General features: G+C 47.5%; 2 protein-coding genes across 4 annotated transcripts in view; one reads left to right on the forward strand and one right to left on the reverse strand.

Annotated features, from left to right (window-relative positions):
* Positions 1 to 7: 7 nt before the first annotated feature.
* Positions 8 to 4,684, reverse strand: c10h14orf119 (chromosome 10 C14orf119 homolog). Of its 3 annotated transcripts, none has more exons than XM_063060077.1 (2): positions 4,306 to 4,684; positions 8 to 590 (listed from the first exon to the last, which is right to left on the reverse strand). In XM_063060077.1, exon 2 carries the CDS (start codon positions 587 to 589, stop codon positions 161 to 163), a length of 429 nt encoding a protein of 142 aa, XP_062916147.1. In that variant the 5' UTR covers position 590; positions 4,306 to 4,684; the 3' UTR covers positions 8 to 160. The 3 variants fall into 3 exon arrangements, with proteins under 3 accessions (XP_062916147.1, XP_062916145.1, XP_062916146.1); XM_063060075.1 differs by lacking the exon at positions 4,306 to 4,684 and adding an exon at positions 3,756 to 3,895; XM_063060076.1 differs by lacking the exon at positions 4,306 to 4,684 and adding an exon at positions 3,553 to 3,692.
* Positions 4,232 to 24,283, forward strand: part of LOC134352683 (apoptotic chromatin condensation inducer in the nucleus-like) — a 109,480-nt gene continuing 89,428 nt past the window's right edge. Inside the window, exon 1 of the mRNA XM_063060069.1 lies at positions 4,232 to 4,380. Within this exon, the coding sequence (XP_062916139.1) occupies positions 4,243 to 4,380 (138 nt within the window). The 5' untranslated portion in view covers positions 4,232 to 4,242. The remainder of the gene's footprint in view (positions 4,381 to 24,283) is intronic.

Genomic DNA, 24,283 nt, shown 5'->3' on the forward strand with positions numbered 1-24,283 from the left:
AGAAGCAGTCCACGACGACGGGGCAGGGAGGGCTGAGGAGGACTTGCCCACCACCCCGGCCAGCTCTCTGTCGAAGCGGCCTGCGAGCCCACACCTTCAGATCTCACTCGGGGTCGGCGACGGCAGGGGAGCAGCGGGCCGGGCCGGGGAAAGGGGGCAATCAGGCCTCTCCCGCGCTCCCCGCCAGCTCCCGGTAGAAGCGGTCCGCGAAGGCGGGCTCGCTCTCCTCCAGGGCGGCCAGCAACCGGTTCCTGTCGTCGGGGCCCCAGGCCCGGAACCAGCGGGCCCACTGGCTCAGCTGGAGCTGGGCGAGGCTGAGGGGTTCACTGGAGACGCCCAGGGCCCCCAGGGATGGCAGCAGGCCCCACGCCTTGCCCGGCACCGCCCCCTGCAGCAGCTGGTGGAAGAAGCACTCCCGCTGGGCCGGGGGCCAGAAGCCAAACCAACCAACCACGCAAGCTATCTGCTGGGAGGGGCTCTGTGGATACATCCCGTGGGGGGGCTGTGGGAAGAGGGGAGAGGTCCTGTCCTCCAATTCCGTGCTGAGAGTGCTCTGCGCGTGGGGAGTCGTCCCATCTTCCGCTTCCATCCTGGGGGCAGAGGGGAGAGAGGTCAGTGCCCTGTCCCAACCCTTCTCTCATTTCATCTCCACCCTGGGGGCAGAGGGGAGAGAGGTCAGTGCCCCGTTCCAACCCTTCTCCCATTTCATCTCCACCCTAGGGCTTGGGGCCAGAGGTGAGAGCCCTCCCTGTCCTCACCCCCATCTCCATACTGGGGGTGGGGGTGAGGTGTTGTGACTGTGGGGAGAGAGGAGAGCTCTCGTGCTCCATCTCCAATCCAGAGGAGAAATAAATAAGGCATCCGTTAGTCTTGCGAGACCATGGATCTGCGCCTGGAAAGTCTTCACTCTCCAGGGCGCAGGCCTGGGCAAGGATGTATGGAAGACCCGCAGTTGCCCATGCTGCAAGTCTCCTCTCTCCACGACAACGATGTTGTCCAAGGGAAGGGCATTAGGACCCATACAGCTTGGCACCAGTGTCGTCACAGAGCAATGTGTGATTAAGTGCCTTGCTCAAGGACACAACACACTGCCTCGGCTGGGGCTCGAACTCACGACCTTCAGGTCACCAGTCCAATGCCTTAACCACTTGGCCACGTGCCCGGAGGAGAGAGGAGAGGAATTAGTGTGTCAATCCTGTTCCAACCCCTACCCTGCCCACCTCCCTCTCCTCTGCCTCCACATTGCAGGTTGCTGCGGGTGAGGAGAGAGGGGAACCAGCGTGCGTTTGACCCTCATCCCAGAGCTGTGTAGAAGGGAGCGGGAGGGGGGAAAGATGCAGTGTGCCTCAGATCACCCCCCCCACACCCCCTCCTGTCTCCATGTGTCAATCTGCCCCCCCCCAATCAGCCTCTCCTCTGCTCCCCACCCAACCCCTCCATCTCTGTCCCAGGTGCTGAAGAGAGGGGAGAGGCTGGTGTCTGTGTCCCTTCCCCTGCCCCGACACCAGCACGGCGTGTCCTTCGGATGCCCAGCCTACTGGGTTCTCCCAATGGCGGCTCCCCCAATGCCTAGCAGGTCCGATAGGGAGACTCTGGGTCCGATCCCAGGCACCGGCACTGCCTGTGTGGAGTTTGCCCGCTCTACCTGTGACCACGTGGCTTTCCCTGAGTTCTCAGATCTCCTCCCACACCATGGTGACTGCGTGGGGTTATCGATGAAGCCCTACCCCCCCCCATGTGGTAGAGGGAAATAATGCGAGGGGAGGAAGTAGGTGGGAACTGGTGGGCTGATGAGTCTTAATCTGTCCTCTATCTCCGAATAAATGAGTCGCTCTCGTTCTAATCTAAGACTGCATGATTCCATTTCCCCCTATACTGTTACAGAATCAGATTTAAGCCATTCAGCCCATCGAGTCTGCTGATTTCCTATCGACTGCATTTCCTGCCTGCTCCCTGTAACCCTTGACACCCTTACCAATAAAGAACTTGTCAGCCTCCCCAAGGTTTCCCAACGACTCAGATTCACCATCCTCTGGATAAAGAACATCCTCATCGTTTCTGTTCTGGAGGGAAGTCACTGAACTCTGAGGTTACACTCCCAGATCCTAGACTCTCCCACTGTTGAAAACATAATCTTCACCTCTACCTTAGGCTTTCCAATAAGCGACAGGTGAGATACCCAAACATGAGGAAATCTGCAGATGCTGGAATTTCAAGCAACACACATAAAATTTGCTAATGATCGCAGCAGGCCAGGCAGCATCTCTAGGAAGAGGTACAGTCAACGTTTTGGGCCGAGGCCCTTCGTCAGGACTAACTGAAGGAAGAGCTAGTAAGAGATTTGAAAGTGGGAGGGGGAGGGGGAGATCCGAGATGATAGGAGAAGACAGGAGGGGGAGGGATGGAGCCAAGAGCTGGACGAGTGATTGCCAAAAGGGATGTGAGAGGATCATGGGACAGGAGGCCCAGGGACAAAGAAAAGTGGGGGGAGGACCCAGAGGATGGGCAAGGGGTATAGTGAGAGAGACAGAGGGAGAAAAAGGAGAGAGAGAAAACGAATGTGTGTATATAAATAAATAACAGATGGGGTACGAGGGGGAGGTGGGGCATTAGCGGAAGTTAGATAAGTCAAAGTTCATGCCATCAGGTTGGAGGCTACCCAGACGGAATATAAGGTGTTATTCCTCCAACCTGAGTGTGGCTTCATCTTTACGGTAGAGGAGGCCATGGATAGACATATCAGAATGGGAATGGGACGTGGAATTAAAATCTTTTACTAGCTCTTCTTTCAGTTAGTCCTGACGAAGGGTCTCAGCCTGAAACGTCGACTGTACCTCTTCCTAGAGATGCTACCTGGCCTGCTGCGTTCACCAGCAACTTTCATGTGTGTTAGGTGAGATACCCCCTCATTCTTCTAAACTCCAGACCAGAGCAGCCGAACTGCCCCTCTAGACCCTGTAGTAGTCCAGAGGGAGCGAAATGCCCCCGCAGTTTCCAAGAACTTTCCCCAGAGAAACACACTGTGCTGCCCCGAAGGTGTTGATCAGACTCGGGAACTGTCTGTCTGTCTGTATCTTGTTTTACGGCAGTTGGCATGCAGCTTAATGGTGCATTACCACCACCCTCTGCTCCAGAATGTGCACTAGACATACATTCTAAATCCCTTCACCCAATCACACATATATATATATATATACACACACATACAAACCTACACTTCACCCTCCCATCTTTGACCATCCTAGTATCCTATTCCTGTTCATTCGTCATATTCTATAAAAAAAAACCCTGTACCCCTTAAAAACGCTAAAAATACCCGGACTTGTGCTCTCTCACCCATGCCCAGCAACCCTTTGAATGTGAATTCCTGCACCCCCAACTCCCTTAATTTATTTCTCATCATCTCTCTCTGTATCCCATACTTCCTGCAACACAAAACTACATGTTCTACTGACTCCTCTTCCTGACATTCCTCTCACAATCCTGTCTGGTGTTTCCCTGTCATTTTTAACGTTTTGTTTAATGCACAGTGCCCCAGACTCGGGAACTCACCTGCTGTTGCCCCTTTAAACAGCCGCGGCGGCCCCACTTCCGGCCGCTGGCCCCGCCCAGTGAGGGCAAGGCGGGCGGTAACGTTTGGCTACTGGGCGAACGGTCAGACACCAGAACGGCGGAAAGACCCGAACGTGGACGAAAGTTGCCGAAGTTGGCCCCGCGGTTAATTAAAAAGGATTAAAGTATATCGTTGTGATTACCAGCTGTACTTGTGTATTTTCTTCAGTAAATTCGGTGGCGTCGTGTAGTTTGATGGTTTAATGGCGCTTTGCCTCGGAAACAGCCGCTACAGATTAGAAGACAGTTCTAATGGGCGGGTTTTGGGATTGACCATTGCTGAACCGCGGCGATCGGACGCCAAGCAACCCAGAAGGACGCAGGCGACGAGTTGCACGCCCAACCAATGGGAAGTAAACTCGTCAGGTTGGCGAGCCTATGGGAAACTGGAGCAACGGCCGCTAATCGGCTAATGGGAAACCGCAGAGCTTTGGGCCGCAGGCCAATGGGAAGAGAGAGAATCACAGATTGGCCAATGGGAGGTCGCCTCGAAATCTTAATGGATGGAGAGTGACACGTGAGGGCGGGGCGTCGACTGGAGAGAGCCGAAGCCTCGCCGGAAAGAGCCGAGGTGGCGGCTCCTCCTCTCCGGCTCCCCCCACCTTGTCGGCCCGAGCGGGAGCAGGGAAAATGGCGGATCTAGAAGACGTGACTCTGGACGGCAGGGAGCTGCAGAAACTACGCGTCACCGACCTGAAGGCGGCCCTGGAGGAGCGCGGCCTGGCCAAGAGCGGCTCCAAGAACGCGCTGATCAAGCGGCTGAAGGGGGTGAGCGGTGGGCGGGCAGGAACCCGGGCGGCAGCGGGCCTGGACTTAAACCGCCGCCCCACTTGTTTGTGGCGAGCGGCCGGGCCGCACTGCGCCTGCGCGCAGGGAGGTGAACGACGGTCCCCGCCGCACTGCGCATCCGCGGCGGTACCGAGTACCGGTCGTCGACCTGGTGCGCCTGTGCGCTTGAAAGAACCGGCCTGACTTTTGGACTTGCGTGGTCCGGACCCACTTCACCTGTGCCTGAGTGAAGGTGGGTGTGGTGGGAGGGTCGTGGGCAGCAGCGGCTGTATTGCACATGCGCCTCTGCGGAGGTGGGTGACCAATCAGAGAGTCGATATGCCTCTCTGTCAGACTCTAACTGGCCAATCAAAGTCTACTTCTGTGCCCAAACCACTCTGAGCAGAGAGTCTGTCCGTATCTGTTAACACCTGATCAGGAAGAGTCGTTCTGTGCTTCAACACAGCAGCCAGTCCAATCGGATTGCCTGTTTATTGAGGCCTGAATGACTCGTTGATGGATGAAAGTGCCCTCTTCAAATCACTGATCAATTACACACTCTGGCTGCTGACCTCAGTTACTTACTGACCAATCAGATAGTTTGACTAACTCCTGCCGTCACGAGATACCAGAGATCATTAAACAGACCAATCAACCAGTTTGTTCATTACACCCAGTAACACAACAGACGGTACTGTGTGTCACCCACAACATTTAGAGTCTGGCCATTGCCCTAAGTAACATGCTCCAATCAGAGTATGCTTGTATCCATTAATAACTCACAGATCAATCAGAAGGTCAACGTTTAACTCAACAAAATCACTCACTACATAATTATACAGAGTTACTGTTTATTCAGGGTGAGAGTCTCTCACTGTGTGACTGTACAGAGTCACTGTTTATTCACGGTGAGGGTCACTCACTGTAACTGTACAGAGTCATTGTTTATTCAGCGTGAGGGTCACTCACTGTGTGACTGTACAGAGTCACTGTTTATTCAGGGTGAGGGTCACTCACTGTGTAACTGTACAGAGTCACTGTTTATTCAGGGTGAGGGTCACTCACTGTAACTGTACAGAGTCACTTTATTCAGCGTGAGGGTCACTCACTGTGTGACTGTACAGAGTCACTGTTTATTCAGGGTGAGGGTCACTCACTGTGTAACTGTACAGAGTCACTGTTTATTCAGGGTGAGGGTCACTCACTGTGTGACTGTACAGAGTCCCTGTTTATTCAGGGTGAGGGTCACTCACTGTGTGACTGTACAGAGTCACTGTTTATTCAGGGTGAAGGTCACTCACTTTGTAACTGTACAGAGTCACTGTTTATTCAGGGTGAAGGTCACTCACTGTGTAACTGTACAGATTCACTGTTTATTGACTGTGAGGGTCACTGTAACTTTTCAGAGACACAGTTTAGTGCGAGTGTCACAAACATTGTACGGAGTATCTGTTTGTTCAGGGTGAAGGTCACTCACTGTGACTGTACAGAGTGACTGTTGTTTATACATGGGGAGTTCACTGTAACTGTACAGGGTGAAGGACACTATGTGTGTAACTGTAGAGAGTCACTGCTTGTTCAGGGTGAAGGTAACTAACTGTACGGTGTTACTGTTTATTCACGGTGAAGGCCTCTCACAGTGTAACTTTACAGAGTCACCGTTTATTCAGGGTGAGGGTCACTCACTGTGTGACTGTACAGGGTCACTGTTTATACACAGATGTCACTGTGTAACTGTACAGAGTCGCTGTTTACTCAGGGTGAAGGTCACTTGATGTGTAACTGTACAGAGTCACTGTTTATTCAGGGTGAGGGTCACTCACTGTGTGACTGTACAGGGTCACTGTTTATATTCAGGATGAGGGTTACTCACTGTGTCCCTGTACAGATTCACTGTTTATTGACTGTGAGGGTCACTGTGTAACTTTTCAGAGACACTGTTTACCGTGAGTGTCATTCACATTGTATGGAGTATCTGTTTGTTCAGGATGAGGGTCACTCACTGTGTGACTGTACAGAGACACAGGTATTTTTCAGAGTGACCGTCACTCACTGTGTAACTGTACTGAGTCACTGTTTATTCAAGGTGAGGGTCACTCACTGTGTCCCTGTACAGATTCACTGTTTATTAACTTTGACCGTCACTGTGTAACTTTTCAGAGAGACTGTTTAGCGCGAGTGTCACTCACATTGTATGGAGTATCTGTTTATTCAGGTTGAAGGTCACTCACTGTGTGACTGTACAGAGTGACTGTTTATTCAGGGTGAGGGTCATTCAGTTTGTAACTGTATAGAGTCACTGTTTACTCAGGGTGAGGGTCACTGTGTAACTGTACAGAGTCACTGTTTATTCAGGATGAGGGTCACTCACTGTGTGACTGTACAGAGTGACTGTTGTTTATACATGGGGAGTTCACTGTGTAACTGTACAGGGTGAAGGTTACTATGTGTGTAACTGTAGAGAGTCACTGCTTGTTCAGGGTGAAGGTAACTAACTGTACGGAGTTACTGTTTATTCACGGTGAAGGCCTCTCACAGTGTAACTTTACAGAGTCACCATTTATTCAGGGTGAGGGTCACTCACTGTGTAACTGTACAGAGTCACTGTTTATTCAGGGTGAGGGTCACTCATTGTGTGACTGTACAGAGTCACTGTTTATTCAGGGTGAGGGTCACTGTGTAACTGTACAGAGTCACTGTTTATTCAGGGTGAGGGTCATTGTGTAACTGTATGGAGTCACTGTTTATTCAGGGTGAGGGTCACTCACTGTGTAACTGTACAGAGTCACTGTTTATTCAGGGTGAGGGTCACTCACTGTGTAACTGTACAGAGTCACTGTTTATTCAGGGTGAGGGTCACTCACTGTGTAACTGTACAGAGTCACTGTTTTTACATGGGGAGGTCACGGTATAACTGTATATAGTCACTGTTTAATCAGGGTGAATGATCACTTAATGTCATACCGTGGAGAGTCACTGTTCAGTGCGGTGGTCGTTTATTGTGTAACTCTACAGAGTCACTTTATTCAGGGTGAATATCACTGATTGTGGAACTGTAGAGAGTCACTGTTTGTTCAGAGTGAAGGTAACTGTACAGGGTTACTGTTTATTGACTGTGATCATCTCTGTGTAACTCTTCAGAATCACTGTGTTAAGGTGAATGTCATAGAAAACATCGAAACTTACAGCACAGTACAGGCCCTTCAGCCCACAAAGCTGTGCTGAACATGTCCTTACCTTAGAAATTACCTATGGTTACCCATAGCCCTCTATTTTCCTAAGCTCCATGTACCTATCCAGGAGTCTCTTAAAAGACCCTATCGTATCTGCCTCCACCACCGTCACCGGCAGCCCATTCCACGCACTCACCACTCTCTGCGTGAAAAAAACACTTCCCCCTGACATCTCCTTTGTACGTACTTCAAAGCACTCGCGTGCTAGCCATTTCAGCCCTGAGAAAAAGCCTCTGACTATCCATATGATCGATGCCTGTCATCATTTTATGCACCTCTATCAGGTCACCTCTCACCTCCATTGCTCCAAGGAGAAAAGGCCAAATTCACTCAACCTGTTCTCATAAGGCATGCTTCCCAATCCAGGCAACATCCTTGTGAATCTCCTCTGCATCCTTTCTATATTTTCCACGTCCTTCCTGTAGTGAGGTGACAGAACTGAGCACAGTACTCCAAGTGGGGTCTGACCAGGGTCCTATATAGCTGCAACATTACCTCTCGGCTCCTAAACTCAATCCCATGGTTGATGAAGGCCAATGCACCGTATGCCTTCTTAACCACAGAGTCAACCTGTGCAGCAGCTTTGAGTGTCCTATGGACTCAGACTCCAAGATCCCTCTGATCCTCCACACTGCCAAGAGCCTTACCATTAATACTATATTCTGCCATCATATTTGACCTACCAAAATGAATCACCTCACACTTATCTGGGTTGAACTCCATCTGCCACTTCTCAGCCCAGTTTTGCATCCTATCAATATCCCACTGTAACCTCTGACAGCCCTCTGCACTATCCACAACACCCCCAACCTTTGTGTCATCAGCAAACTTACTAACCCATCCCTCCACATCCTCATCCAGGTCATTTATAAAAATCACGAAGAATAGGGGATCCCAGAACAGATCCCTGAGGCACACCACTGGTCACCGACCTCCATGCAGAATATGACCTGTCTACAACCACTCTTTGCCTTCTGTGGGCAAGCCAGTTCTGGATCCACAAAGCAATGTCCCCTTGGATCCCATGCCTCCTTGCTTTCTCAGTAAGCCTTGCATGGGGTACCTTATCAAATGCCTTGCTGAAATCCATATACACTACATCTACGGCTCTACCTTCATCAATGTGTTTAGTCACATCCTCAAGAAATTCAATCAGGCTTGTAAGGCATGACCTTTGACAAAGCCATGCTGACTATTCCTAATCATATTATGCCTTCTCAAATGTTCATAATCCTGCCTCTCAGGATCTTCTCCATCAACTTACCAACCACTGAAGTAAGACTCACTGGTCTATAATTTCCTGGTCTATCTCTACTCCCTTACTTGAATAAGGGAACAACATCCGCAACCCTCCAATCCTCTGGAACCTCTCCCGTCCCCATTGATGATGCAAAGATCATCGCCAGAGGCTCAGCAATCTCCTCCCTTGCCTCCCACAGTAGCCTGGGGTACATCTCGTTTGGTCCCAGTGACTTGTCCAACTTGATGCTTTCCAAAAGCTCCAGCACATCCTCTTCCTTAATATCTACATGTTCAAGCTTTTCAGTCTGCTGTAAGTCATCCCTACAATCGCCAAGATCTTTTCCTGTAGTGAATACTGAAGCAAAGTATTCATTAAGTGCCTCTGCTATTTCCACCGGTTCCATACACATTTTTCCATTGTCACACTTAGTTGGTCCTACTCTCTCACGTAGAAACCATAGAACCATAGAAACTACAGCACAGAAACAGGCCTTTTGGCCCTTCTTGGCTGTGCCGATCCATTTTCTGCCTAGTCCCACTGACCTGCACACGGACCATATCCCTCCATACACCTCCCATCCATGTATCTGTCCAATTTATTCTTAAATGTTAAAAAAGAACCCGCATTTACCACCTCGTCTGGCAGCTCATTCCATACTCCCACCACTCTCTGTGTGAAGAAGCCCCCCCCAATGTTCCCTTTAAACTTTTCCCCCCTCACCCGTAACCCATGTCCTCTGGTTTTTTCTCCCCTTGCCTCAGTGGAAAAAGCCTGCTTGCATTCACTCTATCTATACCCATCATAATTTTATATACCTCTATCAAATCTCCCCTCATTCTTCGACGCTCCAGGGAATAAAATCCTAACCTATTCAACCTTTCTCTCTAACTGAGTTTCTCAAGTCCCAGCAACATCCTTGTAAACCTTCTCTGCACTCTTTCAACCTTATTTATATCCTTCCTGTAATTTGGTGACCAAAACTGAACACAATACTCCAGATTCGGCCTCACCGATGCCTTATACAACCTCATCATAACATTCCAGCTCTTATGCTCAATACTTCGATTAATAAAGGCCAATGTACCAAAAGCTCTCTTTACGAGCCTATCTACCTGTGACAACACTTTTAGGGAATTTTGTATCTGTATTCCCAGATCCCTCTGTTCCACTGCACTCCTCAGTGCCTTACTATTAACTCTGTATGTTCTACGTTGGTTTGTCCTTCCAACGTGCAATACCTCACACTTGTCAGTATTAAACTCCATCTGCCATTTTTCAGCCCATTTTTCCAGATGGTCCAAGTCCCTCTGCAGGCTCTGAAAACCTTCCTCACTGTCTACTACACCTCCAATCTTTGTATCATCAGCATACTTGCTGATCCAATTTACCACATTATCATCCAGATCATTGATATAGATGACAAATAACAATGGACCCAGCACTGATCCCTGTGGCACACCACTAGTCACAGGCCTCCACTCCGAGAAGCAATTCTCTACCACCACTCTCTGGCTTCTTCCATCGAGCCTTATCTTCTTATCGTCTTATCTTCTTGCTCTTCACAATTCTTGTAGAATGCTTTGGGGTTTTCCTTAATTCTGTCCACCAAGACCTTCTCATGGCCCCTTCTGGCTCTCCTAATTTCATTCTTAAACTCCTTCCTGCTAGCCTTATGATCTTCTAGATCTCTATCATTACCTAGTTTTTTGAACCTTTCATAAGCTCTTCTTTTCTTCTTGACTAGATTTACAACAGCCTTTGTACGCCACGGTTCCTGTACCTTACCACCCTTTCCCTGTCATTGGAACGTACCTATGCAGAACTCCACGCAAATATCCCCTGAACATTTGCCACATTTCTTCCCGTATGTTTCCCTGAGAACATCTGTTCCTAATTTGTGCTACCAAGTTCCTGCCTGATAGCCTCATATTTCCCCTTACTCCAATTAAACGCTTTCCTAACTTGTCTGCTCCTATCCCTCTCCAATATTATGGTAAAGGAGATAGAATTGTGATCACTGTCTCCAAAATGCTCTCCCACTGAGAGATCTGACACCTGAGCGGGTTCATTTCCCAATACCAGATCAAGTACAGCCTATCCTCTTGTAGGCTTATCTACATACTGTGTCAAGAAACATTCCTGAACACACCTAACAAACTCCACCCCATCTAAACCCCTCACTCTAGGGAGATGCCAATCGATAATTGGGAGATTAAAATCTCCCACCACAATAACCCTGTTATTTTTACACCTTTCCAGTATCTGTCTCCCTATCTGCTTCTCAATGTTCCTGTTACTTTTGGGTGGTCTGTTTAAAAAAAAAACACACAGTAGAGTTATTAACCCCTCCTGTTCCTAACTTCCACCCACAGAGACTCCGTAGACAATCCCTCCATGACTTCCTCCTTCCTTGCAGCCGTGACACCATCTCTGATCAACAGTACCACGCTCCCACCTCTTTTGCCTCCCTCCGTGTCCTTTCTGAAACATCTAAAGCCTGACACTCAAAGTAGCCATTCCGGTCCCTGAGCCATCCAAGTCTCTGTAATGGCCAGAGCTCCAAGTCCTGGTGCACACTCTCAGCTCATCCGCTTTGTTCATAATACTCCTTGCATTAAAATAAACACATTGCAAACCATCAGTCTGAGCGCGTCCCTTCTCTATCACCTGCCTATCCTCCCTCTCACACTGTCTCCAAGCTTTCTCTATTTGTGAACAGAGAAGGTGAATAGTGAATAGAGGGGGACACAGAATCAGGAGACGTAGAGTCAGTATGGATAGAACTGAGAAACTCTAAGGGTAGAAAGGCCCTAATGGGAGTTATCTACAGGCCCCCAAATAGTAGTCTGGATGTAGCGTGTAAGTTGAATCAAGAGTTAAAATTGGCATGTCGCAAAGGTAATGCTACAGTTGTTATGGGGGATTTTAACATGCAGGTAGACTGGAGGAATCAGGTTGGTACTGAACCCCAAAAAAGGGAATTTGTGGAGTCCCTCCGAGATGGATTCTTAGAACAGCTTGTACTGGAGCCTACCAGAGAGAATGCAATTCTAGATTTAGTGTTGTGCAATGAACCGGATTTGATCAGGGACCTCGAGGTAAAGGAGCCATTAGGAGGTAGTGACCATAATATGATAAGTTTTAATCTACAATTTGAGAGGGAGAAGAGAAACTCGGAAGTGTCAGTATTACAGTTGAACAAAGGGAACTATGGTGCTATGAGGGAGGGGCTGGCCAAAGTTCAATGGAACAATACCCTAGCAGGGATGACAGTGGAACAGCAATGGCAAGTGTTTCTGGGAATAATGCGGAAGGTGCAGGATCAGTTCATTCCAAAGAGGAAGAAAGATCCTAAGGGGAGTAAGGGGAGGCCATGGCTGACAAGGGAAGTAATGGACAGTATAAAAATAAAAGAGAAGTATAACATAGCAATGACGAGTGGGAAGCCGGAGGATTGGAAAACTTTTAAAGAGCAACAGAAGATAACTAAAGAGGTAATACGTGGAGAAAAAATGAGGTACGAAGGTAAACTAGCCAAGAATATAAAGGAGGATAGTAAAAGCTTCTTTAGGTATGTCAAAAGGAAAGAAATAGTTAAGACCAAAATTGGGCCCTTGAAGACAGAAACGGGTGAATTTATTATGGGGAACAAGGAAATGGCAGACGAGTTGAACAGCTACTTTGGATCTGCCTTCACTAGGGCAGACACAAACAATCTCCCAGATGTAATAGTGGCCAAAGGACCTAGGGTAATGGATGAACTGAAGGAAATTTATATTAGGCAGGAAATGGTGTTGGATAGGCTGTTGGGTCTGAAGGCTGATAAGTCCCCGGGACCTGATGGTCTGCATCCCAGGGTACTTAAGGAGGTGACTTTAGAAATCGTGGACGCATTGGTAATCATTTTCCAATGTTCTATAGATTCAGGATCAGTTCCTGTGGATTGGAGGGTGGCTAATGTCCCTCTCTTCAAGAAGGGAGGAAGAGAGAAAACAGGGAATTATAGACCGGTTAGCCTGACGTCGGTGGTGGGAAAGATGCTGGAGTCAATTATAAAAGATGAAATTATGACACATCTGGATAGAAGTAACAGGATCGGTCCAAGTCAGCATGGATTTACGAAGGGGAAACCGTGCTTGACTAATCTTCTGGAATTTTTTGAGGATGTAATATGAGAATGGACAAGGGAGAGCCAGTGGATGTAGTGTACCTGGACTTTCAGAAAGCCTTTGATAAAGTCCCACATAGGAGATTAGTGGGCAAAATTAGGGCACATGGTATTGGGGGCAGAGTACTGACATGGATTGAAAATTGGCTGGCTGACAGAAAACAAAGAGTAGTGATTAACAGGTCCCTTTTGGAATGGCAGGCAGTGACCAGTGGGGTACCGCAGGGTTCAGTGCTGGGACCGCAGCTGTTTACAATATATATTAATGATTTAGATGAGGGAATTAAAAGTAACATTAGCAAATTTGCCGATGACACAAAGCTGGGTGGTGGCAGTGTGAAATGTGAGGCGGATGTTATAAGAATGCAGGGTGACCTGGACAGGTTGGGTGAGTGGGCAGATGCATGGCAAATGCAGTTTAATGTGGATAAATGTGAGGTTATCCACTTTGGTGGTAAGAACGGGAAGGCAGATTATTATCTAAATGGAGTCAAGTTAGGAAAGGTGGAGGTACTATGAGATCTAGGTGTTCTTGTTCATCAGTCACTGAAAGTAAGCATGCAAGTACAGCAGGCAATGAAGAAAGCTAATGGCATGCTGGCCTTCATAACAAGGGGAGTTGAGTATAGGAGCAAAGAGATCCTTCTGCAGCTGTACAGGGCCCTGGTGAGACCACACCTGGAGTATTGTGTACAGTTTTGGTCTCCAAATTTGAGGAAGGACATTCTAGCTATTGAGGGAGTGCAGCGTAGGTTCACGAGGTTAATTCCTGGGATGGCGGGACTGTCATATGTTGAAAGATTGGAGCGAATGGGCTTGTATACACTGGAATTTAGAAGGCTGAGAGGGGATCTGATTGAAACATGTAAGATTATTAAGGGACTGGACACGCTGGAGGCAGGAAGCATGTTCCCGATGTTGGGGGAAGTCCAGACCCAGAGGCCGCAGTTTAAAAATAAGGAGTAGGCCATTTAGAACAGAGTTGAGGAAAAACTTTTTCACCCGGAGAGTGGTAGATATATGGAATGCTGTGCCCCAGAAGGCTGTGGAGGCCAACTCTCTGGATGCTTTCAAGAAAGAGATGGATAGAGCTCTTAAAGGTAGTGGATTCAAAGGTTGTGGGGATAAGGCAGGAACTGGATACTGATTGTGGATGATCAGCCATGATCACAGTGAATGGCAGTGCTGGCTCGAAGGGCCAAATGGCCTACTCCTGCACCTATCGTCTATTGTCTATTGAACCAACCGTGTCTTCTTCTGTCTCTTCAGTTCAGTTCCCACCCCCTAGCTATCTCTCATTGTATCTGTATGGAATATTTGTCGAGGGTCAGTCACTGTGTAACTGTAGAGAGTCACTGTTTACTGACAGTGAGGGTCAGGGTGAAGGTCACTGTGTGTAACTGTACAGAGTCACGATTTACTCAGGGTGAGGGTCACTCACTGTGTAACTGTACAGTCATTCTTTATTCAGGGTGAGGGTCACTCACTGTGTATCTGTGCAGAGTCACTGTTTTCTTCGTGTGTGACTATGTGGAGGCAGGTTTTTCAGGGTGAAGGTCTCTCCCTGTGTATCTACACAGAATCACTGTACTGTTTGATGGAGTCAGTGTATCTGTATGGATTCAGTGTTTAATCTGCGTGAGGATCAGTGCTTAACTGCAAAGTAACTTTATTCAGTGAGCATGTCATTCATTGTATAACTGCAGAGAGTCTGTTTATTCAGGATGATGTATTCTGTGTAACTGTACAGAGTGACTCTTTATTCTGTGTGAGGTTCACACTCTACTGTACTGAATCACTGTTTAATTCAGGGTGAAGGTCACTCACTGTGTTACTATAGAGTCGCTGTTTATTAACTGTGAGCGTCACTGTGTCACTGTTCAGAGTTACTGTTTCAGCGTGAATATCACTCAATGTATCTGTATATAGTACTTGTTCAGGCTGAGGGTCACTCACTGTGTGACTGTACAGAGTCACTGTTTACTCAGGCTGAGGGTCACTGTGTAACTGTACAGAGTCACTGTTTATTCAGGGTGAGGGTCACTTACTGTGTCTCTGTACAGAGTCACTGTTTATTCAGGGTGAGGGTCACTGTGTGACTGTACAGAGTCACTGTTTATTCAGGGTGAGGGTCACTCACTGTGTGACTGTACAGAGTCACTGTTTATTCAGGGTGAAGGTCACTCACTGTGTAACTGTACAGTGTCACTGTTTACTCAGGGTGAGGGTCAGTCACTGTGTAACTGTACAGAGTCACTGTTTACTCAGGGTGAGGGTCGCTCACAGTGTGAGTGTACAGGGTCACTGTTTACTCAGGGTGAGGGTCACTCACAGTATGACTATACAGGGTCACTGTTTACTCAGGGTGAGGGTCACTCACTGTATGACTGTACAGGGTCACTGTTTACTCAGGGTGAGGGTCAGTCACTGTGTAACTGTACAGAGTCACTGTTTATTCAGGGTGAAGGTCAGACACTGTGTAACTGTACAGAGTCACTGTTTATTCAGGGTGAAGGTCACTCACTGTGTAACTGTACAGAGTCACTGTTTATTCAGGGTGAAGGTCACTCACTGTGTAACTGTACAGAGTCACTGTTTATTCAGGGCGAGGGTCACTCATTGTGTAACTGTACAGAGTCACTGTTTATTCAGGGTGAATCAGTCACTGTGTGACTGTACAGAGTCACTGTTTATTCAGGGTGAGGGTCACTGTATGACTGTACAGAGTCACTGTTTATTCAGGGTGAGGGTCACTCACTGTGTAACTGTACAGAGTCACTGTTTATTCAGGGTGAAGGTCAGTCACTGTGTAACTGTACAGAGTCACTGTTTATTCAGGGTGAGGGTCACTCGCTGTGTAACTGTACAGAGTCAGTGTTTATTCAGGGTGAAGGTCACTCACTGTGTAACTGTACAGAGTCACTGTTTATTCAGGGCAAGGGTCACTGTGTGACTGTACAGAGTCACTGTTTATACAAGGCGAGGGTCACTCACTGTGTAACTGTACAGAGTCACTGTTTATTCAAGGTGAGGGTCACTCACTGTGTAACTGTACAGAGTCACTGTTTATTCAAGGTGAGGGTCACTCACTGTGTAACTGTACAGAGTCACTGTTTATTCAGGGTGAAGGTCAATCACTGTGTGACTGTACAGAGTCACTGTTTATTCAGGGTGAGGGTCACTGTGTGACTGTACAGAGTCACTGTTTATTCAGGGTGAATCAGTCACTGTGTGACTGTACAGAGTCACTGTTTATTCAGGGTGAGGGTCACTGTATGACTGTACAGAGTCACTGTTTATACAGGGCGAGGGTCACTCACTGTGTAACTGTACAGAGTCACTGTTTATTCAAGGTGAGGGTCACTCACTGTGTAACTGTACAGAGTCGCTGTTTATTCAGGGTGAGGGTCACTCACTGTGTGACTTTACAAATGAACTGTTTATTCAGGGTGAGGGTCATTCAGTTTCTAACAGTACAGAGTCACTGTTTACTCAGGGTGATGGTCACTCTGTAACTGTACAGAGTCACTGTTTACTCAGGGCGAGGGTCACTCACTGTGTAACTGTACATAGTCACTGTTTATTCAGGGTGAGGGTCACTCACTGTGTAACTGTACAGAGTCAGTGTTTATTCAGGGTGAAGGTCACTCACTGTGTAACTGTACAGAGTCACTGTTTATTCAGGGTGAAGGTCAGTCACTGTGTAACTGTACAGAGTCACTGTTTATTCAGGGTGAGGGTCACTCACTGTATGTACAGAGTCACTGTTTATACAGGGCGAGGGTCACTCACTGTGTAACTGTACAGAGTCACTGTTTATTCAAGGTGAGGGTCACTCACTGTGTAACTGTACAGAGACACTGTTTATTCAGGGCGAGGGTCACTCACTGTGTGACTGTACAGAGTCACTGTTTATTCAGGGTGAGGGTCACTCACTGTGTGACTGTACAGAGTCACTGTTTATTCAGGGTGAGGATCACTCACTGTGTGACTGTACAGAGTCACTGTTTATTCAGGGTGAGGATCACTCACTGTGTAACTGTACAGAGTCACTGTTTATTCAGGGTGAGGGTCACTCACTGTGTGACTGTACAGAGTCACTGTTTATTCAGGGTGAGGGTCACTCACTGTGTAACTGTACAGAGTCACTGTTTATTCAGGGTGAGGGTCACTCACTGTGTAACTGTACAGAGTCACTGTTTATTCAGGGTGAGGGTCACTCACTGTGTAACTGTACAGAGTCACTGTTTATTCAGGGTGAGGGTCACTCACTGTGTGACTGTACAGAGTCACTGTTTATTCAGGGTGAGGGTCACTCACTGTATGACTGTACAGAGTCACTGTTTATACAGGGCGAGGGTCACTCACTGTGTAACTGTACAGAGTCACTGTTTATTCAAGGTGAGGGTCACTCACTGTGTAACTGTACAGAGTCACTGTTTATTCAGGGTGAGGGTCACTCACTGTGTAACTGTACAGAGTCAGTGTTTATTCAGGGTGAAGGTCACTCACTGTGTAACTGTACAGAGTCACTGTTTATTCAGGGTGAAGGTCACTCACTGTGTAACTGTACAGAGTCACTGTTTATTCAGGGTGAGGGTCACTCACTGTGTGACTGTACAGAGTCACTGTTTATTCAGGGCGAGGGTCACTCACTGTGTGACTGTACAGAGTCACTGTTTATTCAGGGTGAGGGTCACTCACTGTGTGACTGTACAGAGTCACTGTTTATTCAGGGTGAGGATCACTCACTGTGGAACTGTACAGAGTCACTGTTTATTCAGGGTGAGGGTCACTCACTGTGTAACTGTACAGAGTCACTGTTTATTCAGGGGGAGGGTCACTCACTGTGTGACTGTACAGAGTCACTGTTTATTCAGGGTGAGGGTCACTCACTGTGTGACTGTACAGAGTCACTGTTTATTCAGGGTGAAGGTCACTCACTGTGTGACTGTACAGAGTCACTGTTTATTCAGGGTGAGGATCACTCACTGTGTAACTGTACAGAGTCACTGTTTATTCAGGGTGAGGGTCACTCACTGTGTGACTGTACAGAGTCACTGTTTATTCAGGGTGAGGGTCACTGACTGTGTGACTGTACAGAGTCACTGTTTATTCAGGGTGAGGGTCACTCACTGTGTAACTGTACAGAGTCACTGTTTATTCAGGGTGAGGGTCACTCACTGTGTGACTGTACAGATTCACTGTTTATTCAAGGTGAGGGTCACTCACTGTGTGACTGTACAGAGTCACTGTTTATTCAGGGCGAGGGTCACTCACTGTGTAACTGTACAGAGTCACTGTTTATTCAGGGCGAGGGTCACTCACTGTGTGACTGTACAGAGTCACTGTTTATTCAGGGGGAGGGTCACTCACTGTGTGACTGTACAGAGTCACTGTTTATTCAGGGTGAGGGTCACTGACTGTGTGACTGTACAGAGTCACTGTTTATTCAGGGTGAGGGTCACTCACTGTGGAACTGTACAGAGTCAATGTTTATTCAGGGTGAGCGTCACTCACTGTGTAACTGTACAGAGTCACTGTTTATTCAGGGTGAGGGTCACTCACTGTGTGACTGTACAGAGTCACTGTTTATTCAGGGCGAGGGTCACTCACTGTGTGACTGTACAGAGTCACTGTTTATTCAGGGCGAGGGTCACTCACTGTGTGACTGTACAGAGTCACTGTTTATTCAGGGTGAGGATCACTCACTGTGGAACTGTACAGAGTCACTGTTTATTCAGGGTGAGGGTCACTCACTGTGGAACTGTACAGAGTCACTGTTTATTCAGGGGAGGGTCACTCACTGTGTGACTGTACAGAGTCACTGTTTATTCAGGGCGAGGGTCACTCACTGTGTAACTGTACAGAGTCACTGTTTATTCAGGGCGAGGGTCACTCACTGTGTGACTGTACAGAGTCACTGTTTATTCAGGGTGAGGGTCACTCACTGTGTAACTGTACAGAGTCACTGTTTATTCAGGGTGAGGGTCACTCACTGTGTGACTGTACAGAGTCACTGTTTATTCAGGGCGAGGGTCACTCACTGTGTGACTGTACAGAGTCACTGTTTATTCAGGGCGAGGGTCACTCACTGTGTGACTGTACAGAGTCACTGTTTATTCAGGGTGAGGGTCACTCACTGTGGAACTGTACAGAGTCACTGTTTATTCAGGGGAGGGTCACTCACTGTGTGACTGTACAGAGTCACTGTTTATTCAGGGCGAGGGTCACTCACTGTGTAACTGTACAGAGTCACTGTTTATTCAGGGCGAGGGTCACTCACTGTGTGACTGTACAGAGTCACTGTTTATTCAGGGTGAGGGTCACTCACTGTGTGACTGTACAGAGTCACTGTTTATTCAGGGTGAGGATCACTCACTGTGTGACTGTACAGAGTCACTGTTTATTCAGGGTGAGGATCACTCACTGTGTAACTGTACAGAGTCACTGTTTATTCAGGGTGAGGGTCACTCACTGTGTGACTGTACAGAGTCACTGTTTATTCAGGGTGAGGGTCACTCACTGTGTGACTGTACAGAGTCACTGTTTATTCAGGGTGAGGGTCACTCACTGTGTGACTGTACAGAGTCACTGTTTATTCAGGGTGAGGGTCACTCACTGTGTGACTGTACAGAGTCACTGTTTATTCAGGGTGAGGGTCACTCACTGTGTGACTGTACAGAGTCACTGTTTATTCAGGGTGAGGTTCACTCACTGTGTGACGGTACAGAGTCAGTGTTTATTCAGGGTGAGGGTCACTCACTGTGTGACTGTACAGAGTCAGTGTTTATTCAGGGTGAGGGTCACTTACTGTGTATCTGTACAGAGTCACTGTTTATTCAGGGTGAGGGTCACTCACTGTGTGACTGTAGAGAGTCACTGTTTATTCAGGGTGAAGGTCACTCACTGTGTGACTGTACAGAGTCACTGTTTATTCAGGGTGAGGGTCACTCATTGTGTAACTGTACAGAGTCACTGTTTATTCAGGGTGAGGGTCACTCACTGTGTGACTGTACACAGTCACTGTTTATTCAGGGTGAAGGTCACTCACTGTGTAACTGTACAGAGTCACTGTTTATTCAGGGTGAGCGTCACTCACTGTGTAACTGTACAGAGTCACTGTTTATTCAGGGTGAGCGTCACTCACTGTGTAACTGTACAGAGTCACTGTTTATTCAGGGTGAGGGTCACTCACTGTGTAACTGTACAGAGTCACTGTTTATTCAGGGCGAGGGTCACTCACTGTGTGACTGTACAGAGTCACTGTTTATTCAGGGTGAGGGTCACTCACTGTGTGACTGTACAGAGTCACTGTTTATTCAGGGCAAGGGTAACTCACTGTGTGACTGTACAGAGTCACTGTTTATTCAGGGTGAGGGTCACTCACTGTGTAACTGTACAGAGTCACTGTTTATTCAGGGCGAGGGTCACTCACTGTGTAACTGTACAGAGTCACTGTTTATTCAGGGCGAGGGTCACTCACTGTGTGACTGTACAGAGTCACTGTTTATTCAGGGCGAGGGTCACTCACTGTGTAACTGTACAGAGTCACTGTTTATTCAGGGCAAGGGTCACTCACTGTGTAACTGTACAGAGTCACTGTTTATTCAGGGCAAGGGTCACTCACTGTGTGACTGTACAGAGTCACTGTTTATTCAGGGCAAGGGTCACTCACTGTGTGACTGTAGAGAGTCACTGTTTATTCAGGGTGAGGGTCACTCACTGTGTGACTGTACAGAGTCACTGTTTATTCAGGGTGAGGGTCACTCACTGTGTGACTGTACAGAGTCACTGTTTATTCAGGGTGAGGGTCACTCACTGTGTGACTGTACAGAGTCACTGTTTATTCAGGGTGAGGGTCACTTACTGTGTAACTGTACAGAGTCACTGTTTATTCAGGGCGAGGGTCACTCACTGTGTAATTGTACAGAGTCACTGTTTAATCAGGTGGAGCAGGAGCGTCAAACTACCAGCCCGCGGGATGATTTGCGGGAAAAAGAAGTATATTCACGACCATTTATTATGTACCTGTACGGCAGCCACTCTCTCTCCCACCGCTGTCTGTACTGCCTGCTGTGCCGGCAGCTTGTTGTGTGTACAACAGGCGGCAGTTAACCACCCGCTGTGCATAAGCACCTACTACCCTGCACTGAAGACCACCAGGGCCCCACTTACGTCGTCAGACACAGTGTAAACACACAGAGTACTCAGGTAAGTAACACCTGTAGCAAGGGTGAGACTGTTTGCTGCTGTGGTTCAAAATGCTTTCCAAGAAAAGAAAAATTGAAGGTCAGATATTCAACGATAATTGGAAAGATCGTTTTTCCTTTTGTGAGGTCAACGGCAAACCTGTGTGTCTGATATGCTGGCAGCAAGTGGCTGTGGCAAAGGGATACAATATCAAATGACACTATGAGACGTCACACGGAGAAAAATATGACAAATACACAGGACGACTCAGAACGCAAAAGGTAAACGAGCTTGAAGCAGCTCTGAAAAAACAGCAATCAGTGTTCAGCAAAAGTCGAGAGACTCATGATGGAGCTGTCAAGGCCAGCTATATTATTGCTAACAAAATAGCTGCTGTGTCGAAGCCATACTCAGAGAGGGAATTCATCAACGCATGCATGCTGACGCGGCTGAGCTGGTGTGCCCTGAGAAGAGACAGGCTTCTGGTAATATCACTTTGTCAAGAAGTACTGTGGCAGAGAGAATCAGGGACCTTGCAGGAGATTTGAACAGTCAACTAAAAGACAAAGTGAAGTCATTTATTGCCTTCTGTATTGCAATTGATGAGAGCACCGACGTGACTGATGTAGCTCAATTGGGAATATTTATTCGTGGTGTTGATGCATCTTTGACTGTCACCGAGGAGTTTGTGGAGATGGTGCCCATGACAAACATCACAACAGCGAACGACGTTTTCTCCAGCCTCATCGAGGCCTTGGACAGACTGGGGGTTGACTGGAGTCACGCTGTCAGCTTGGCAACAGATGGCGCATGGTCCATGGTCGGGGAAAAGGCAGGTGTTGTGAAACTCAGAGAGAAAGTTCAGACACAGAATCCAGAGCAGGAATTCTGGAATTTTCATTGTATTATATACCAAGAGGCGTTGTGTAGCAGGAGCCTGAAAATGGACAATGTCATGGATGTAGTAACCAAAACGGTAACTTTATTAGAGCCAAGGGACTCAACCATCGGCAACTTGACAGTCTTTTGTCCGAAAATAATATTGAACACGGCCTACCCTACCACACTGAAGTTCGCTGGTTGAGCAGAGGGGTTGTGCTCAAACGTTTTTTTTCAATTACGTGCGGAAATTGGACTATTTATGAACGAGAAGGGGAAGCCAGTGGCAGAGTTGGATGACACAGACTGGCTTCATGATCTTGCATCTTTGGTGGATACAACAGAGCACTTAAATGTGCTTAATGTTGACATGCAAGGCCACAACAAACTTGTTACGGAATACTACCACAGCATTCGTGCCTTTCAAATTAAATTAGGCCTGTGGGAGATGCACTATTCTGGAGCAACCCAGCTCATTTCCCCTCTTTGCAGTCTGTGCGTGTCGCTCATGGGAATAATGACAACATGGACAGGAACAAGGACAAAATATCAGGGCTGAAAAGTGAGCTTCAGAATCGTTTCCAAGTCTTCACTCAGCTCGAGAAGGAATTCTCACTATTTTGCTCACCGTTTGCTGTCAACGCAGCATCAGATGTGCTGGAGGAACTCCAAATGGAACTAATTTGAAATTCAGTGTAACTCGGCTTTGAAATATAAATTTGAGACTGTGGGTCTGGACTCATTCTGTCAATGCCTGGGACTGATGTACCCCAAGATGACAGACTTTGCCTCAAAGATCCTTTGCATGTTTGGGACAACATATCTCTGTGAGCAGGCATTCTCCATAATGAACATTAACAAATCCAAACTGCACTCGCAGCTGACACACGGACATCTAAATGACATTATGAAAACCACAACTGCCCAGAAACTGGTCCCTGATGTCGACAGGCTGGTTAAAGCCAAGAGATGTCAAGTGTCTGGGAGCAGCAAGTGAAAAATGAGTGACACTGTTGGATCAACACACATCAAAGTTGCTGGTGAACGCAGCAGGCCAAGCAGCATCTATAGGAAGAGGTGCAGTCAACGTTTCAGGCCAAGACCCTTCGTCAGGACTAACTGAAGGAAGAGTGAGTTGGATCACTGCGACATGTAAGCAAAATGCATTATGAAAGATTGAGTGTCATAATATTGTGATTTATTCATTTTCTGACTATGATTGTAAATGTGATCACTTCAATAAAAATTAGTGGCTAACCATGTTCATTGAGTTTGACTGCTGGAAGCTGGCTAATAAAAATTAGGTGCAGTTGTGTAGCCTACATTTACAATTTGTCTCGTTAGGTCTACATTTGTGTCTGCTAATGTTCGATTTCAAATGGTTTATTAATGGAAAGGGCGTGGCTCCCAAAATAATCTTAGCCAAAATAGCATCGTTTTTTCTCTCTCTCATCACAACTTCCTTGTAGCCTACGGCTGTAAGTTAATACCAATCATAAAAATAATGCTTGCTAGGCAATCTTCTTCATAAGAAACAAAATTCGTAAAGTGAAACGCTTTGTAGTTATAGCAGAGACTGAGACACATGAGAGCAGGTTGAAAAAACGAAGGCAATGAAAGCTGTGGGAGCACGTGCGCGTGCACAACTGATCCAGCCCGCATGAAGTCGCATTTTGCCCAATCAGGCCCGTGACCTCAAATGAGTTTGACACCCCTGAGGTAGAGAGTCACTGTGTAACTGAACAGAGTCACTGTGAGGGTCAGGGTGAAGATCACTCACTGGAGCTGTACAGAGTCACTGTCTATTCAGGGTGAGGGTCACTCACTGTGTGACTGTACAGAGTCACTGTTTATTCAGGGCGAGGGTCACTCACTGTGTAACTGTACAGAGTCACTGTTTATTCAGGGTGAGGGTCACTCACTGTGTGACTGTACAGAGTCACTGTTTATTCAGGGCGAGGGTCACTCACTGTGTAACTGTACAAAGTCACTGTTTTTCAGGGTGAGGGTCACTCACTGTGTAACTGTACAGAGTCAGTGTTTATTCAGGGCGAGGGTCACTCACTGTGTAACTGTACAGAGTCACTGTTTATACAGGGCGAGGGTCACTCACTGTGTAACTGTACAGAGTCACTGTTTACTCAGGGTGAGGGTCACTGTGTAACTGTACAGGGTCACTGTTTATTC

The sequence above is a fragment of the Mobula hypostoma genome, chromosome 10 (genome assembly GCF_963921235.1).
Source record: "Mobula hypostoma chromosome 10, sMobHyp1.1, whole genome shotgun sequence".
Lineage (NCBI taxonomy): Eukaryota > Metazoa > Chordata > Chondrichthyes > Myliobatiformes > Myliobatidae > Mobula > Mobula hypostoma.

Bases quoted from the DNA above. Each gene is read 5' to 3' on its own strand.
- c10h14orf119 (XM_063060077.1), bottom strand. From the start codon at position 589: ATGGAAGCGGAAGATGGGACGACTCCCCACGCGCAGAGCACTCTCAGC.